This window comes from Amblyomma mixtum, chromosome 3, assembly GCF_055824585.1.
Source record: "Amblyomma mixtum isolate Tamu chromosome 3, ASM5582458v1, whole genome shotgun sequence".
Lineage (NCBI taxonomy): Eukaryota > Metazoa > Arthropoda > Arachnida > Ixodida > Ixodidae > Amblyomma > Amblyomma mixtum.
In genome coordinates, this window is record NC_143014.1 from 101,473,799 (window position 1) to 101,493,176 (window position 19,378).

Sequence of the window (19,378 nt, forward strand, 5' to 3'; positions counted from 1 at the left end):
CGCATGACCTACGTAGATAAACGTCTTCCGCGTGTCAATCATCGCTGTTCCTTTTGTCTTAATCCTAAAAGTCTAATTTTGAACAGCCCGCATGTTTGCGGAAATCTGACAGCTCTCGCGAACGTGATATATAACCAGCGAGAAAAACTCCAGTTCACTTCAGAAAAACTGTATAAAACGTCCGTGGAATCATCTACGAAATATGAGAAGAACTCATGCGTCACGCGCTCCAATTATATGCAAAAAAAGCTACATAATTTTGTGTTTAGAAGAACTGGCCACTGCTAATCATATATGGTAGCGGATTGGTGACAATTGAAGGGTAAACTACTGCACTTTGGACATACCTCCTATTCATGCGGTATTTGTCTGTGTTGTTCTGGTGCGATATTATGTATCCTGTAATCTTTATGTATCCTGATCTTTATGTACTCTGTAATCTTTATATAATCTGCATCTAATCCGCCCATCCCTCATGTAATGCCCCACAACCGGGGCCTTTGAGGTAATAAATAAATAAATAAATATTATTATTCAAAAGCTTTTTAAAATACTGTTGGAAAATTGTGTGACATTGCGCTGAACACAAAAAAAAATGTTGCGATTATTTGACAACATGGCAAGGAAACCAAATATTATTATGCACCAGGCATTTTTGAAGGACTTAGCCAAGCATCATCGGATATAACAAACCGGAGTCGTGAAGTAGAGTGGTGTTCTTCTTTGTTATGTTGAGTTAACTGCCTTTTATTTTTATTTGCTGAGTGGAGAACATGGCCTTTGTTTTATGTTCGATTTTTGTGAAGACAAGTTTTGTGATCAGCTAATGTTTTGCTCTCTCATAACGCAATGTGCTGACCAGAAAAGATTTTTTACAGCTGGAATAAAGTTCGATTTGATTTGGCTTCATTTTCAGCACGAGCTGCTCAGAAAATTAGATTTTTGTCTTTTCGCGGTTGTGAAAATATAACTGTGATGTGTGGTTATGCACGTCGTTAAGTTTAAATGCAGGCATTTCGTCCCAACCACTTAAACAGCCCGCCTCTTGCAGTAATGCTTCTTCTTACAAACAGATGGCGCGACAAACTAACGTTAGTTTCAGCACGGCCGCCTTGATCACGCGCGCGCGGCGGTGCTGTGGTTTCAGTAAAGCGGCACTAGATGTCGCCATACATGCTTTCGCGCCGTCTAAGAGGGGATTTCCCTTTGCGCTCGGACGCGTGAACTCTGGAAAACACTGAATGGAACTTAAAATTCGCCCTGTGAGTAAAGTATTTTGAGACGCACGACTTCCACAATATTGAAGGTAAGTTACTGTGAAAGTACGCTTTTCATTTAACGAACTATATTTGTTTCCATAACAGGACATTAGTTACTCATTTTCGAGTTCACGCGGCGAGACCTCAGGAGCGGGGACTCCCGCCGTGTCGCTGTGAGCTTAGTATTTTGGTGCCGTGCCCCTATCGCAGGCCAGTGCGGGTGCTGCTTCTGCTGTCGAAAGTGCCGGGCGCGCTGTATTAAGCCGAGGTAAGTTGACATAACAATCTTTTGGCATGTTAAAGTGGTCTAATTCTACCATGCACTTTGAGTTTCAGTGTGTCCTTTGCTTAGTGGGCAAAAGTGTCGCGTGGAAAATGCATAATTCTGTGTCATTCGTGGAGGGTGAACAACTCATGCATGTTGAGCAGTGTGCACAGTTCAGCTCAGTATGAACGGCTCATAACAAGTAATGAGCAGCTCACACATTACGGTGTTATGCTTTTATTCATTTTAGTGGACGAGGGCAATGGACATTATAATGTCTCTTCAGGCAGAAATTCGCCACGTGTGTTCTTACGCACAGAAATGCACACGAATAATAATAATGAGCTTTTATAAAGTGCGTGATATTTCAAGTTTATTTAAATCTTCTGGGGAGCCTGCACGGTGTTTTATTTTCGTCGATTTTCTTCGTAGCATATTGTTTTCGTTGCGGCGTGCGGGCGAATTCGGTCTGTAGGGTCTAAAAGCGGTACCTCACAAATTCCTTAGGTATCCTCTGGTGTCCCAAAACCTAGGCTTGCAATTATCAATTTTTTTGGCTAATTGCCCGTATTCCAAATGGAAAGCAAGTTCCGGTGTACATACGGAACGTTTGTAGAGGCTGCGCTAGCTATGTGCCGCGTTTTTTTCTAGATCATATGTACCCCCGAACGCTGGCATTTCAGTTATTGGGATTACTGGTGACAAAAGGTCGCACATATACGCATTCTTTGAAATTTTGTTACGTCCCGGCCCATAATCGCAAAGGGTAGAGATGTATACATAGAGGAAAGGTTTGTGTTGATCACAATCTTCACCCAAAGCCGCCTACGTTTATCTCGGCCAGGAAAGACCGCAGTGCAAAATACCTGAAATAGCTTGCCGCACATCTGTACACCAATCGTCGTGTTTCCCGCGTAGAATAAACCAATGGAACCGGCTACCAGAATGTATCGTTTTAGCCGCTCTCCGGTGTGAAAAATTGTAGTCCTGTGTTTATGTTATTTCTTCTTTAATTCTTGTAGGCAAATACTATACTGCTGGCGCGTTTTCTGTGTTCTTCCGATCACATATTTTTGCTACAGCCTTTCATTTTTAATATGTTTTGCCTTGATGATTTGCCATGCTTTAACGTCTTTGTCTTGACAATTGAACCTATTTTTAGGACGCAACATAGGTGCATGAATAAAAAAAAATATATGTTAAAACGAAATTCCATCTCGAGAGGTCCCGCCAACGCCACGCGGTAAACCGTTCATGCGGCGGACTAAAAACGATGGCTTGCTGTTTACGGTATCGGTACGAATGACGCGGCAATCCAGACATCGCTGCTGCTGCTATCTCTCTGCCTGACTAGTGCCCGGCCGCTCGATTTTTGAACCGTCATGGTTGTCGAAAAGTAAGAAAAATGTGTGTGTGTTTGTGTATGTGTGCGTGTGGGAGGGGGGAAGGTGGGTGAGAAGACGGACTCTGATTTGGTTTGTTACCTGGACTGCGATGGGTTAATTACATAATGTATATACTTTAGTGTTCAAAGTATGATAGGAGCCATGAAAGGAAGTGCATCTGAGTGGCACGCAACATCTGTGGACAGACTGCTCCAGTACAGAGCGGTATTGACAAAGGATGAGCGGCGACTGCGCTGGGAAGAGTAAACAACTTGTATGATTGGCCAGGCGGTGTGCTGGCAGGACAACTCAGCAGATGTCAAGTGATGCGGGATAAAACTTGCGTCAAGGCACGGTCTAGAGCGGTTAGGAGATAGCGGTGGGTACTATAAGGATTTGATTTCACCGATAGCATGATATGACAGGAATAAGGCTGATTTTTATCAAGTATCAGGTGGACGTCGCTGCAAGGGAACAGACTTCCCGGGCCTAAAGTCACGTTCAACATGTACGTGCCATGCTGAGCATATCCTGGGCGTGAAAAGGGCTCGAGATCTGTGATCAAAGGGCGTGTCACGTGCAGAGGACATTGCGCAACGCGCGGCGAAGCAAACGGCATGCTGGCCTTTTCAAGTGTTCGAAAATGCGGCCTTTACCACGCCGGCATTCATCGCTTGATTACCAAGGGTAGCACATGTGCCTCACCTGTGCATAGAAATAGCTGGGATTAATCTTGTAGATAGCACGCTGCAACAAAACAGAGTATAGCAACCTGTACAACAAATGGTGCTTTTCACGCGCATATTAGAACACAGTTCACTGCTGGCAGACTCGAAATTCGGTCACCGACCTCCAATTGTCCTGTTCAGGGCTGTGAGAAAGTATTCCTGACTCAAAGAGATAACTACCGCTGTAGATAATAGTCTGCACGAGCGCAACGAGGACAATATCAAGCAGACCTTCGAGAAGGAAACAAAAGGCTAGAACATATTTCAGAATTTAAACCAACTATGCTACCGCGCGACCGGCACTGTGTATTTTCCTACTGTTAGGACCCACCGTGGTCGAAGAAGGACGCACTGACGTACTCGTGAAGGTTTTGGCATTATATATTTTCATGTGCTTCATTGCTATGCAAACTTGCAGCAAACCATGACGTATCAACAAAACATGGTACGAGCCTGCAGTCGCTCTTAAATTTTAGCTAAAGGAATGGTTCATGTAGTGACATTCTCTAAATGTTTTTATCAGCCTGATTTTTTTCTACACCGGACATTATATTCATGCTTGCACAATGCACTCATTATTGCCACGTCAGAGCGGTTGGAGAGTAAAAATTAAAGTAAATAAAAAATGTACAAACTTCAATGCCTAAAAAATGTATCAAGGTACACAATGCAATGAACCGCATTAAAATCCGTGAAGCCGTTGTCATGCTGTGCTTCCTGCAAGCAGGGAAAAACACTGAGAAAACTGGCGGTGAAGTTCCACCAACAGCCACTTTTTTGCTACCTGCGGTCACAAAAACATTTTCTAGAGTCATTTGTGGGCTGTTTTTGGAAAAAAGTTTTTGTGGACCTTACAGGTAACAAATCTGATGTTTTCTAAAATTCGATTTGTTTCAAGATTCTTGCAGTTTCAGCCCCATGTAACCCCTTAAGACGCGACAGGCCCCTTAATGAGTGCTCCCCCCACCTGTAAATACTTCGTCCTATAAAGTTTTCAGTCGGTCAGAACGAGGATACGTAAGAATACCTGCTTCACTGCTTGCCGGGGATTTTTTAAAATGAAATCTGTATTTCTCTCGCTGAACATTTACTAATGTGGGAGAGGGGAGAAAAGGAAAAAAAGCTGACAGACACAGCTTGAAAAACTCTCTCTGCTCGTTGGTCACATGGAAGCCATGGTTGAGCAGTTGCGTGTTTATACAAGGGATTTGTACATAAAAAAGCAAGTTATCAGAAGATAAATATTTAACGTAGCATATAACAATCGCGATTAAAAAAAAAAGAAACATTTTTCGCAACAGGCAAGTTGCAAAAACAAGACAACCCGAGTGCAAGAAAAAAAAAAAAATACCCAGGCTTAGCTTGGTTAAGCCAAGAATGCGTTGCATATTGCGCGGTCTTTTTGCGCGAGGTATTGCTTGGCGGCACTCGATTTTCTCAGCAGCTTTTCCTCCGTGACGTATGGATGGATGGATGGATGGATAGGAGCGCCCCCTTTGAAACGGGGCGGTGGCAACCGCCACCATGCTCAGCTGTTTTTTTTTGTTTGTTTTCTTTCTTCTTTTCCTTTTTTGTTTTTTTTTTCTCCTTTTTTTCCTTGTTTACTGTGCTTGCAATTCTCACCAAGAATCGCCATCATCTTTACCTACGGCTTTTCCTCCGGCTGTCGTGACGTCACGTCACGTGGTTTGGTGGCTGCCCGGCTGCGCCCAAGAGCTGAACTGAGTGATTGCAATATGCTACGCATAAAAATCAAAGCGTTGCCGTTTCGTCATAAATATGTGTAATGTTTCGGCAGGTTCTAGCACAGTGATTGGGTACGATACATTTAATACCTCGATTCAACAGAAACGGTTCTCAAATGTCTGGCAAATAGCTTAAGCTGCATCATGAGACAGACTATAAAATTGGCAAAATGAAAATTACAGGCCATTCTCTTTGACGTGCGTCATTTGCAAACATCTAGCATGCATAAATCTACGGTGTTCGCTTGTTTCTGAATAAATGGCACAGGCTCAAAAATTTTCCACAGTAACGCAAATGGCTTGCAGAAACAATTGCTGACCCAGCGAGGGAGCCGTATAATAAGAGACAGGGTCTCAGCTTGTCAAAGGCAGTCGACAGACTATTTCATACTGATGTAACAAAAACAAAAAACGTAGCACTTTTGAAAATGAACTCTAACCTATACATTGGATATGCCCAGTATGCAGAAGTCAATTTTTGCAAATCAGATTTTTTTTAATCGTATACCTTCGAGCACCCCTCGGGGATCTGGTTTTGGAACCAGTTCTGTTTTTAGTTTGTAGTACATATTGCTTCTGACGTTGATAAATATATTACGATGTGGCTTTTCGCTGATTGCGAACCTTCATGCGTGTGTAGAAGTAAGGACCAAAGCAAAAAAAAAAAAATCTTCAGAAATTGCTCATTCTCTACTTTACGTACATAGATCGCTGGGGGTCCTCACACCCCTCCTGGCGCAGTGGTGCAGCGGTTAAGCGATGCGCCACTGCCCTGCGATGGCAGGTGCTGCCACCGGTGGGGCTTATGCGACCCAGGTTGCTCTTCTCGAGCAGCCTTTCGCTACCAAGCATTCATTTAATTTCCACCTGCCACGGTGGGCAGTTCACAATAATTTTCGCATGTTGTGATGACGTGACAGGGTCGCTTGACCTAGGCGGTCCACCTGACACCTAGGGGTAGGGTGGCCCATTTTTCGCTCACAACGCCGCCGATCGGACGACGCTGGATTTTCTGCAGAACGAGAACCTTAGCGCTGCCGCGTTAGAAGGCTAAATACCTTTCATTGCCGCCATAGCTATGGTTTGCTGGTGTAATATGTGAAACGAAAATAAATTGGAGAAAAACTCACCGACGAGCCAATAAACAAGGCAAAATTAAAGCACGCACTTCATTTTAGCTATATGCTGAGCTCTACCGTGCCAAGTGCTGTTCACGATGCCAAAAATTTACGAGTAACCAAATATCTGATGACTTAAGTTGTAATACCAACTTTATTGTGATATGCTCAAGTGCACAGAACTAACTGGCTCCGACGTAGAATTTTACGTTCGTGATGCCAACATTATAATGTGTTATCAGTGTTATAGGACCTCTTCGGACCCGTACTAATTCAGATACTCGAAGAAGTGCAGTGCAGGGATGCCAGGTTCATTTTGGCAAAATTTTCCCGCAAAGAATATTTGCAGAAATGGGCAGTTCCCCGCACTGACCTTCTTTAGCAGACCGTACGTCGGCAACCGGCTGAGCAAAACCTTTTTTTGCTTGTAGTGCTCAAACGTCACATCAATTTTCATCCTCCGCAGTATCAACGCATGAACGCCATCTCTTTTTTTTTTGTAACTAGCATAGCAAAATTCCTAATTACCCCCAGGTTGCATAATGTCACATGATATCATTATTTTAAAACAGGATTGCAAAATGCATTTTTGCACGTTATGATTTTGTACCCTAGCTTGTATCGTGGTGTCTTCTTACTGTAACAAGGCAACAATGTTTGCTACACTGCACCTTGTAGTGGCACTTACCAACAACGTTCGGAAGTAAATAAATGGGTTTGCTATCTAAAGCGCTTTCGGTAAAAACTTTGGCACTTTTGGCGCGCAGAACAGCGCGCAAAAATAGGCGCATTTTCCTGCAGCTTGCTTCATTTTTTAGTGCTCCTCATCTTTTAGCACTTCTTAGAAGGCATGGAGGGTTCTTAGTCAAATGATTTGAACTTCAAGTCCTCTCACAGTAAAGTTCACTGGTTCTCTTCCTTCCTCGCACCAGATGTGCCCCGCCAGAGACGGTCTTGCGATGAGTTACGACGCAGGGATAAAGGGAATACTTGAAGATTTATGTACAGATATTTACATCACGTACAAATTTAGGCACTGGAGACATATTAAATGGCACAAAGAGAAAACAACAAAAGGGCGGAACTGGCTAACACTAGGGGAGGCCCCTACTCGGCGTAGCCGAAGATGCATAGCACCTGACCTTAGCCCAGAACCCTTTTTCCGGCTCCGGGCCCCGGTTTTAAAGCCCTAAAGGCCCGGCCCACATTTGGTAGCTTCCAGTTATGTTACACTGTTCACATGATTGGTTTATCGAGAGCCTGGCCAGCCCTCCAGCTTCCGTAGGGCAAAGCACCCTCTCCATTGCAAAATAAAAATAAAAACAAACAAAAACACAAAGTCGTGCCAGCACGTGCCATCAGTTTCTCCCGATGACCCTCGACTTTGGCGTCGTCTCGGAACTGGGGATTATGAGGCTTAAACGGGCAGTTACCGCTGTAACTGCCACTGCGAGTTCGGACCTGCGTTCCAAGGCGACTTAACCGTTCCAAGGCTGTTTAGTCGGAGCCTCACCGACACCCGGTCAGTAGCGTCACACAACTCGGGCCTTCGCTGCTCCCGGCTAGCCGCGCTGTCGCCGGCTATCCCTCATCTCTATTGCACCCCTCTTCAACGGCGCCCTGACACCGTTCCGTCCGGCAGTGCTTAATCCTCACGAATTCTGCAGACTTTTCGAACCAGACGTTCGTCGCGAGCTTCTGTCTCGGCTGGTGTCCGTTGAGACGAGGGGATTAAGGCAAGGGGGGGTGTCGTCGTGTGGCGTCTCTTCAGCCCCAAGCTGTCACCGCTCTTTTGCCTAGCCGGCGCGAATCGGTACCGCGGGGCGATGGGCGCCCGAGCGGCCCCGGCGCCTCCGCGCGCGCGCATCGTTGCACGAAAGATGACACAAAAGGTCGAGCGCACCCCTCCGTCCCCTCCCGCCGGTGGGAGCGGGTGTCCATTGAAGACGGCAGCGGCGGGGTGCTGAGAAAAAAATAGCGGTAGTAATGACCCTTGCATGCGCTGCCGATCCCTTTACACGAGAGCCTGTCGGGCTCTCGTGTAAAGGTTAGCTGGTCGATCTCAGACCAATCGCACTAACAAACGTCGATTGCAAGGTGTTGGTGAAGGTCTTGGCGAGATAATAGATGGTCCTTAAAGGGACCATGAAAATAATTAAAAGCCGCTTGTAAATGTTAGAAGTGATGCTCAGAAGCATTGACACCAAGTATGAGTCTTCGGAACTGAGCCGGCAATTTATTATGAATTTTTAAAAATCGTGTTTTTTAAAATTCGCGGGCCGCTTGGTGTCTTCGTAGGGAGCAATTCTGAAACCAAAATTGGGAAAACAGACGTCACTAGTCCCATGACGTCGGCAGGCCACCACACGCTGTCATTCGCTAGAGCCGCGGCAGCTTCAACGTCACGGGCACACTTCCGGTAGCGGTGAAAATCGTCTGCTCGAGCTGCCGCGCGACCCCCTCGGGCAAGCGCGAGCGAGGGCATTGCCTTCGCGCATATGGTTTTAATTTACCTCTGCCGCCTCTTTCTGTCGCGAGTTCGGGAGCCACTCGCAGTGCCTTTTTCGACCGCCCAAGATGAATACGCCTTGCTGTGTCGTCGGCTGCAAACCCAGTGACTGGCGAGGTGTTGAACTCAGGCATGTTATTCCTAGAGACGTGCGTGAGCGAGCAGCCTGGATGGAGCGCATCGGACTGCCAGCGTCGCACGCCCGCCGAAGACTCCGCGTTTGCGGTCGACACTTCGCACCTGACGCTTACTACTATAACCCAGCGCTCGTTCGACAGTCAGGCATGAATGTCAAGCACCTGAAGCTTCGACCGAAGTCGCTGCCGACACTGTTTCTTCCCGCCGGGAAGGCTAGTTTCCAGCTTACAGCGATCGGTATGAACGTTTACACGATATGATCTGCGATGGAAGACAATTTTATCTACGAGAACTTAAAAAAAGGTGCCGCATTTACTTAGGGCACAGGACGAATTCGAAGCGTTAGCTGTCGCGGAGGGCCTTGGCCTGAAGGCTACGTACTGCTGCGGTTCACATTCGGCTGCTGCTTCGACATGCAGACTCGGTCCCGACCTTCTTTCACTCTCCCGTCCGTTTTACGACCGTAATACCGTATGTTCCTTGTGTTCTATAAGTCGGGCGGCGCGATTTTGCGATCCCGCAGCCGGGTGTCCAGCATCATTCGACAGCTAGGCTCAGTATATGCACGGTGTTTCACGCCAAGACTTGGCAGCATCGGTGTGACGGCCGAACCAGCGCACAAAAAATAAAACATTGTGTGAGCCGGGAACAGGTCCGGGTCCATTCTGCCAACTAGCAAAGAAACCCGACGCGCGCCGCAAACCAAGAAAGCGCCGAGACCGGAGAGACGCTGCCGACGCACACTGCTCCTCGGGAGTGCGACAACCGGAAGTCGTAAACCGAACGTCAGCGAATGACGTTTTCATGGGCGGAGCCCAGTCCCGGAGCTGTTTTCTTTATTTTTTTATGGTGCCCCGCGCGTACGAGTTGAGGGGGGAGAGGAGGAGCGTGATTTTTAATCGCCTATAACTTCGTTGTTATTGATGCTAGCTCAAAAATTCTTGCGCTGGAGTGACGAGTGATGGATTGCCTATCTTTCATAATCTCAATTAATTTGTTTCATAGTCCCTTTAACAGTCTGGATTCCAAGGGAAAGGAAGCGTAGCAGGGGCGGCCGAAACTTAGGTGGGCGGATGATATTGAGAAGTTTGCGGGGACAGGGTGGCGGCAGGTGGCACAGGACAGGGTTAATTGGGGAGACTTGGGAGAGGCCTGTGCTCTGCAGTGGACGTAGTCAGGCTGATGATGATGACGCTATGGGGTTCATTTGGGAGAGAACGTCCAGAACGAATCTCTTCCGATGAGTCGGCGGGGGGCTCGCCCTCTTTCGTTTTTACGCCAAGTGGTCGTTCGCTTCATGTTGCTCCGCGAGCAAACAAATCCTTTCCTCCATTTTTTTTTTTGTTCAGATCATGGTGTCAAATGCGCTACCAGCAAGGGCGTCCGCAGAATTTTTTGCAGGGGGGGGGCCCATTGGTTGTTGGCGCCGGAGGGGGGGGGGGGGGGGGTATATTCGTAGCGAAAAGGCACTATTTGCGGAGTAAATTTATTTATTTATATATAAATAAAAAATAAGTAAAATAAACACATGAAAGAAAATTACAAGCAGCAAATTAAAGCGCGGATTGTAGAGATACATTGGAGTTTATCAACAAAGAAACAATTAAAATTAATAAAAATGCAAAAAGATACTATCAATACTCGAAGTGCTCAGTCTTACTGCATACGGGTTCTCGACTCACCCGAATTGATGACCAGCACACAGCGCAATATGTTCACAAACACGCAACTACAGTCACTCAGTCAGTCTTCCTTGAACAGCAACTGTAGGCGCCTCGGATTTTTCTGGGCGAATTGCGTAGTTACACGGGTGATAAATTCATTTCTGTGCTTCATTACACGCTCTCAGTGCACAGTCATCATATATATTGATTGGAAAAATGGTTGAACGAGTACGTTGAAAACAAAAGATGACTATATATACAACGAAAACTTATTTACAAGATAAATGCACGCTCGCAGCTTCATACACCTCGCTCCATCTTGCTCGCGCATCCGCACAGTCGAGCAACCGCACACACACTGCTCGCCGCTCGTCGTTTTCTCGTCCGCTGTCTTGGTTGTTCTCACCTTCGTTGACAACCCGCCACTAAAAACACCGAAGCACAAACACAGAGGCGCGCACACGTGCAAGGGCTTACTTGCCACAATATCCACGAATGCGCACTTTTGGGGTGTAAGGAACGCCGCGCGACTTCCGAGGGGAAGGGACACCCGCAACTAATTCGGCCGGAAAATTTGTTTTTGTGCTTTTATGGGGTTCAGAGCCCCAAAACGACTCAGGCTATGAGGGACGGAGTAGTACAGAGTTTCGGATAATGTCGACCACCTGGGTCTCTTTACCATGCACTGACACGCACAGTACATGGGCGCTGTTGTGATTTGAGGCCCAGCCAGAGGTGACAGGCGAGCCAGGCAGGCGCCATCGGGCTGCGTTGACCAAAGGCGCTGGTTTTCGGAGAAGACGCAAGGAACGCTGGTGTGGGGGCGCCTCTGGAGACTGCGTCGCCGTGAACAAAAGCAGCTAATCCCCTTTGCCGAAGGTTCTGAAAGCGGCGCTTCTACCGCACCGAGCTCTCCCGTGGATCGGAGGAGACAGCGAGCGGCGGCGGCGCCAACTCGTCGCCCGCTTGCCCCTGAGCAGCCCGACAAAGCGGGGGTGGACACGGCTGATTTGTCCTTCCCCCCTCAAGAATTCATCGGTGGCCGGCGTACGAACGTATCATGATTATAGCGAGCGACCTGTATCCTGTGCACTGTCTGCCTCCGTGTCGCTATCTCTCTAGAGATCAAAGAAACAGACACCCATCTCAAGACGGCTCGAAACACATGCTCGCCGGTGCCGCTGCATGTCTGCAACAGGTCGTCCTTCAGCAGAGCTGGCGGTGGCGTGGTTTGAAAACGGAGGAACGACGCGCGCCCGGACGCGGCATTTCGCAGATGTGACCAAGCGTCGAAGCGGGGCTGCTTTTACCCTTTTGGCTGAGCGCACCACCGCCCCTGGCGTGCGGCCATCACTCACGGTTCGAGTGAGTGATTTTCCAGGGGGGTGCAGCCGCCCCCCCTTGCCCCCCCCCCCCCCCCCCCTCCGGACGCCCATGGCTACCAGACTTTGTTGTTTCGTCTACTGCAGGTGGTCGTTACAATGTATCGCGTTACATCCGCGAGGTGGTTGCGTCTTAGCCCTTCCTTGTCAGTCGTTTTTCCCGTGAATATTTGTCAGCAGTGAAAAGAAGACAACTTATGAAGCATTTAGCGAACGCAGTTTTCTTCGTCCCCTTGTATCGTTCGGGTTTTCAAGCCATAGCGGGACAAAGCGTGTTAAAGAGGGTGATTAGTATGTAGGTTACGCCTGCAACAAAAACGTTTTTCTTTCAGCTCCATACAGGGGCCCTGCCAGTAAAAAGCTGGTTGAAAGAAAAGGGTATTAATGTACAGCCTTTGTCAAAAGTTTGGAGCCCAGGGGGTTTGCTTCTGAAGCACACTGTCTGGTTCGTAATGCATCTCCAGCGCTCCAAATTTGCTGGAGATAAGAAGTGTTCTGGTCCTGCCTCCTCCAATGAGTAGAACTACCACGAATGTTACAGGAGTGCCACTGCGAAGCTTAGAAGCAAACCCCCTGGGCTCTAAACTTTTGACAAAGACTGTACCTTGGGGAACACACTGCTTTCTTTAAGAAGGAAGAGAACATGTCTTTATCCACAGCAATAATGCGGTATTCTTTTGACGTGCCTTGCAGCGTACTGCCACACACACAGCACGGTATTAGGTTTATGCCTGTGGAAGATGGTGCGACCCTATAGGATGCCATATTCTTGCCTGTTTTGCATTAAATGTGGACTAGTGCAATGGCTTTCCGCCATTGCGATCCCAGGGCCAGATCCGTATGTGAATATTTTATATGGAGAGTGTTTTAAAAATTCGTGGTGTAATGAAGGACAAAGACTGTGATGATGAAATTGTATTGCTGTTTCAAAATCTAACACAAATGAAAAAGTTGGAACATTCGCTGCGAGCTAAGAGTGATTCAGTTTTGTAAATAACCAGCTGACTTGTATTCCACTGTATTCCCACGCCTTTGAAGGCAATAAAGAAAAAAGCAAACGTAGGGGCCAGTCAGGGCAGTGCTTTGGTCCGACTGCTACTCAAGCATATAGTGTACGATGCCGGTGCCCGCCGCGCTTTTATTCTGTACGATATTTTGTCACCTTGTCTGCTATTTGCTCGTATGCTGCAGCCACTGCAGGATTGTGCGATGAATTCGCGCAGGATTTTTCGATGCTAGAATTTCGCATTGCAATTCATCCGTTGGAGGTCGGCCTTAATGCTGGCTTAAGTTTCTAAATTCCGCAAGCGTTCGCGCCCGGTTCTTCCAAATCGTTAACTTGCGTTACATATGGACCTTGTATTTAAGGTACCAGAGAATATTCGACTGCTGCATTTAGTGCCTTCCCAGCTTTGGTAAAATAGCGTCGTGCCCCATTTCGGTCATTAACGTTTTGTTTTTCTTTGGTGTCGTGCAGATGCCGAGACGCTTCACCGGCAAGCTGTGTCGCTTCCTCTTCGACCACCTCGAGCGTGGAACGTTCGGCGAGCGCCTCCAATGGCTCGACCGATCGGCGGGCGTCTTCCGGATATTCTGGAAGCACGGCAACGGTTCATCATCTACGCCGGAAGAGGACTGTGCTGTGTTTATGGTACGGCACCCGTGATTCACGCGCGTTGCGCAAAGTGCCAATACCGAGAAGTCATACTGGATATCGAACAGTGGTCAATTGAATTGAAATTAACGTTGCGCTTGGGTGGTGTGGTCAATATACGCACGATATATTGATCAATCTACGATCAATATACGGAGGAGCAAGCGAGAAGCCTAAGAAGGGCTTGACAAGGCCTGTATACCGTTGCAGATGGCAGAGCGACGCAGAGCCGACATAATAAAGTGTGGAACCCACACAACAAACCTAGTATCAAATCCGTTTGATTTAATGATAAGAGCATAATAGCCAGAGTCAGTACACACTCCGTTCATACTCAAGCTGGTGTCGACGTACTCCGGGCCGGGCTTGTTACCTCCCCGATGTTTCAGCGAGCCTGCATTTAGGTGAAGCTCCAGCTATGCTCCACGATATCAAAACAAGCCCCTACCAGCCCGAAATTTGCAGAGCTATCGTCTTCACTGCTCAACAGAGTAATAGGGCTCGATTTAGGGATATCGGGAAAGATAGCCCTCGAGGGATGCATGCCCACAATATCGAAACAATCGATGAAAACTACTGCGCCATGAGGGCCGAGTCAAGGAATCAGCGCCGTATATTTGGTAAATAGTACAAAGTCCGTCGGGTTTCCTACTGTGAGCCCTTTTGTAGAATTTTTTATCTTTGTCCTACGTCAATTTCTTTGTGCCTTGGTTTGCACGGAAACGGAGCATACGAAGAACAATGATCGTGCGAAGTTGCTCACATTTTACTTGTTGCAATTCTGTTTGCAGGAATGGCATCATTACAAGACTCGCCGCATTAAGAAGTGTGGACCCATGGAGGCGAAACAACGTTTCCGTGCAGCTATGAACAAGATGAAGCTGAGCACTGTGAATAGGTGGAAGAATCGACCTTTGGAGAAGAACTTCCAGTGCAGGAAGTTCCCCGAGGATGACCTAGGTCAGTTGTGAGCTCTTGTGTCCTAACGTTCGCTTCCCCACTGAACATATTTTCGAGGTCGAAGTGACTGCGATTATGCTGTTTGCTTTGAATGGCTGTGGCTTCCTTTACCGGAGTGGGCATTAGCATGAGGTTCGCAGATGACGGTGTGACATTCTGCGTCACAGCACTACCCTGAAAACAAAGGGGCACCTCACAGCAACTGCTATGTTCTAGAGGCGCTTGCGCGCACGTACAGGTACAAAGAACTATAAAACTGGTCGCAAGAGCGCTTCACCCAAAAGCCAGCGGCTGCTGTAGAATTTCAGTTTGTGTCGTCTGGTGAGCACTGCTCGAGCACTCGACACAAAGTTGATGCAGTAGTAGCGCGGCACTGCATACGTTCCTCCTTCCCAGTCGCCCCCTCTTCACTACAAGGTAGTACCGCGGGCACAGACTACTGTGGCTAAGCCGGTCGCTTTCATTTCCTGACTAACTGAATGGCTCGCACTGTGTGTCTTTGACGAATAGCTGCTGATAGTGGTCGTTATGTTTGGCTCTTCTACCCAGGTTACCTCCTGAAGAAAGGGGAGCAGCGAGTTCCCACCTCGCCAGGCTGCTCGTCAGACGCCGTATCCGACGCGGACTTTGAGGAGACCTTGCCCAACGTCGTCTCGGACTCAGACGCATTCTCTGAGCCAGCCTCGCCTAAGAATGTGTTATCCGTGGTTTCCGAGCCGGCAGTTGCGACGGAGCCGTCCGTTAAGCAGCAACAGCAGGAGGAATGTTTGGCCCAGGAGGCCGCCTTCGATTTACTTATGACACCGCTGGGATCAGAAGCGCCGTACCTGCCACTGGAATATGACTGCCACAGGCTTTCCTTTTATGAGACAGAACAAGTGTACAATCGGCTGAACCTTCAAGAGGTTTGCGCTGGCAGTGGCATGTTGACAGACGAGGAGGCATTTTGTGGAGACGTGTTTGATCATTATTCTATGCCAAGCATGGAGGACGGAGATATTCCCACCTCACTTCCCGACTTTGACGAGGTCTCTGGACCCATAGCCCCGCTTAGCGATTCCTTTGAAGAACAGTCTTTCTTACTTGCTGACCTGAGCCCTCTCAAACCCTAGCACTAAGAACGCTCTTGATATACACAGGGGTCTTTGTAAGATCTGACGAACAACGTTTTGCTGTCACAACTGTGGATGTCCCATTGCGTCAAAGTTCTTCGCAATTTTCGGATCGCGAGTGTCAATATGTTTAATACAGGACAAGTCCTCCATCTTTAGTGCCTAATTAGCGGCGTGCTGTGCCGTTACTTGCAGTCGCCAGTAATATTGTACACGCCTAACCGTAAATGATGCTGCGTAACGGTAAAGGAAACTTCGGCGCGGCGGTTCCTATGAAAATATGCATGCTATTTGAAGCACCGATCTCTTACTAATGACTTTGAATGTCGCTATGTATATACTTCTTATGTACTTGACAAATTTTAGTTCATATATTTATATTTTTCCTTCTGGGTTCTGCCAATAGAGTTGCTGTAAATTGTGTTTGGTGCGTATTTTTATATCCTGTGATGTTTTTTACGCCCTGCTGTGATGTTCACTTGCGACGTTTTTATTGAATAAAACGTTGTTTGCCACTTCGAGGCATTTGCAGAGTAAATCAGCGCACAGTGCGCCAAACTGAAGCTCCTTCCACACAGTGCACACCGCGGCCTTAGTAGGAACATGCGTCTTGTTTTATGGCTTAGTGAAAAGGGTCAAATTCTTGGTACGCTTGCTGCTATTTTTAACCTTGATTAGCCATGTGGACGAGCCCATTATGGAAATGATTGCAAAAGGATATCGTCGTCTGAGGTGTTGGATATATCGAATATGTAGGCGTTTCGGCATAGGGCTTTTCGGGCAGTGAATCTACCGCCATTCAGATATTTTCGTGCGTTCCGAAACAACTCCTTGGCTTTTGTTTTCGAAAGCTTTTTTTTTATGGCTTCTCTCATCTTTTATCTCGATTTTCGTGGTCACTTTTCCAGATGCATTTTTTTTTTCTCCTAACAATAGAATTTTTTCTGCATATATCTGAGGCATGGAACTTAGGACAGTAAAGTTGTAGGCCAATTGGTGTCAACCGCCTTGCGTTGTCGCCTGCCTCTGTCCTGTGTCTGTTGCGGTTTTTAGTCGTTATGTTAAGGCACGGACGTATTCGAAAATGCCTTTTTTTGTTTCGCAGTGCGTTTATGATACTCCTCTTGTGTCAAAAATGTCGTACGCCACGGAGCTCTTGTTCCTTGGCCGTGTTCATACGAACAAAGCTTATCTGCATCTGCTCCCATTTCATAGGTAAAATGGGTGCACCTTCGCGCCTTCATCTGGTGCACAATGTCTCTTGTTCTTATTTCAGAATATGACTCACGGCGGATTTCGTTCCGATTTCGCGATTAAAGCGCAGGACATTATTTTGTGAAAGTCTGCCCATGAGATGATGTGTAGAAAGCCTTCGGGATTTATCACGCCTTTTTCTAGGCATTCAATAAGGGTGTACGCCCGAAAGGCTATGCTGCTCTCTACCAGGGCTGGTGCCTGCCTTGCTCGTAGTGCGAGGTCGTCGGGTGAGGCGATTTTGTCTTTTGCAGCGACTTCGACATGGCAGCTAGCGCTCGAAGCTAACTATGATTACAGTTTTCGAAAGTCTGCGCATCTCTGAACTTGATGCAATGCAGAAGCAGTGTTGCCCGTCCTTGTTTCTCACATCACGAGAACACGAAGACATTGCTTTGTCAAACAAAAAAATTGCTAAGACGGTACCACTAAACCATACGCGCATGAACAGCCAAGCGCTTCCGGGTACAGGGCACTCCACGCCCAGGCAAAGTAGCAGAAAGAAGCGCGTCTGTTCCAACCGCTGCCGCGTTTTCCAACAGCCCTTGTGGCGCTCCATGAGCAGGAATCTATCCGCTTTTCACTGTTCAGGGACGACCGGCTCATGCCATCAGGGATCATGCACGCCCTCCCATCTGCCAAGATGAAAAAACTCCCGCAGCTGGCCCAAGGAATCGGAGTGTGAGCCCCTTCGTCGTGCTGGTCACTGCCCCTGAGCGCCGGCTCGTGTAGGCTCTGCGCGTCGACCGTAAAGGCCGGGATACATGCGACGTTTTTTTCGACGACATTCGCGCGGCAGAAAACGTCGCGGCGGCCGACGCTCGGCTGGAGATACATGGAGCGTTGAAGCGGCGGCGCGCCACCGCGTATCCCTCGACGCGAAAGTAAATGTGACCAACAAGTGGCAAACACCACTGTGCAAGGAGGTCTGTGAGAACAGCGACGCTGAACATTCTGTTAAAATCAGGAAAGTTTCATCACTTCGACACCACTGCACAAATTTTAGCACGCGCGCTTAAGTATCTATAAAGATTTGCGTGCTCGAATGCATGCCGTCGCGTACCTTTGGACGCCCGCTCAGCCGCGCACGCCAGCGGCTGCTGTTTTCTTCGACACATTCGCTTCAGGGAGGGAGCGCAGGTATTCCGATCCAAGAATCGGCCGTGTTCTCCAAAAAAAGCGACATTTCAAGTCTGATGAAGCGTTTATTTTCACGAAAATAACATTTCCGTGCCAAAAACACCGCGTCGCTCGCCGGCCATGGCGGCCATGTTGGCGGCGGCAGGGAGAGGACCGGAAGAGCGGGCTCACTGCGCTGCTATTGGCTCGCTTCAGCCGCCGCTTCCGGTCTCACCGGACGCCGCGCGTCAAAATCTAGCCAGCCCTGATCGGCGGCGGCGGGCGTTTTTCTCGACGCCGGGCGTCAAAACTGCGCCGTCGGGCGAAAATCGACGACTCGCCGCGGTAAAAACGCTCCGTGTATTCCGGCCTTAACGCGGACGGGCAGGGATGAAAGTGTCATGCTAGAGGAGAAGGAGGATGAAGGCACTGTTTTGGAGTGCCACCGAATCGACTGCTTCTGCGGCGCGCAAAGGCGGCAAGGCCAAAGCCGAAAGGGGTCCCAGAGGGTTGCGACCTTCGCTGTTTGCGACACCCCATCTGCGGTGCGACGCCATTTCCTGCGCATCTTTCCTGCGTGCAGCGCTGCTGGCACTGATGACGAGAGGAGTCCGCCTCCGAACAAGGGCCGCAGTAGTTAGCTGCGGCTGCAGCTGAGAAGATGTCACGAAAGATGAGGTGCGCATTACCGCTGATTTAGCATTAGCAGTGGTTTATTATTAGAAAAATACAAAAGGAAGAAAAAGATGCTGCCAGCCGTGGTAATCGCTATCTAATAACTTAAGCACACGAGTTGCGGTTGACGGAAATAAAGGGACAGGGAGAAGATAGCAGGGAGAAGTACAGAGGGAGGTGACAGCGAGTACGGACAGGGAAGAGCTTCACGCACTATTTACAATATTTACAACAATATAAAAAAGCTGAACAAGTTTACGCCGCTCACATGTGAGTGTCCAGGCACTGTTCGAATTATAACCGCGCGTTGCGCACTGCACACGTGGTGGGGGTGAGGCGCCCGGCCGCATATCGTCCGAAGCAGCTCACACGAAGCGGCCACGTCACGCGCGCACTACCTGGCCGTGAGCA

General features: G+C 48.2%; 1 protein-coding gene across 1 annotated transcript; it reads left to right on the forward strand.

The window, feature by feature from the left end:
• The first annotated feature begins 1,444 nt into the window (after positions 1-1,444).
• LOC149351161 (uncharacterized) lies at positions 1,445-16,392 on the forward strand. Its single transcript, XM_089576978.1, has 4 exons — positions 1,445-1,527; positions 13,671-13,844; positions 14,639-14,807; positions 15,357-16,392. Exons 2-4 carry the CDS (start codon positions 13,671-13,673, stop codon positions 15,917-15,919), a joined length of 906 nt encoding a protein of 301 aa, XP_089433104.1. The 5' UTR covers positions 1,445-1,527; the 3' UTR covers positions 15,920-16,392.
• Positions 16,393-19,378: the final 2,986 nt, after the last annotated feature.

What these genes read in the sequence shown, in the direction of transcription:
- LOC149351161 (XM_089576978.1), top strand. Translation starts at nt 13,671, where the DNA reads ATGCCGAGACGCTTCACCGGCAAGCTGTGTCGCTTCCTCTTCGACCAC. An exon ending in AGGACTGTGCTGTGTTTATG is followed by an intron (nt 13,845 to 14,638) that starts GTACGGCACCCG and finishes TTCTGTTTGCAG; the next exon opens with GAATGGCATCATTACAAGAC. An exon ending in GTTCCCCGAGGATGACCTAG is followed by an intron (nt 14,808 to 15,356) that starts GTCAGTTGTGAG and finishes TCTTCTACCCAG; the next exon opens with GTTACCTCCTGAAGAAAGGG.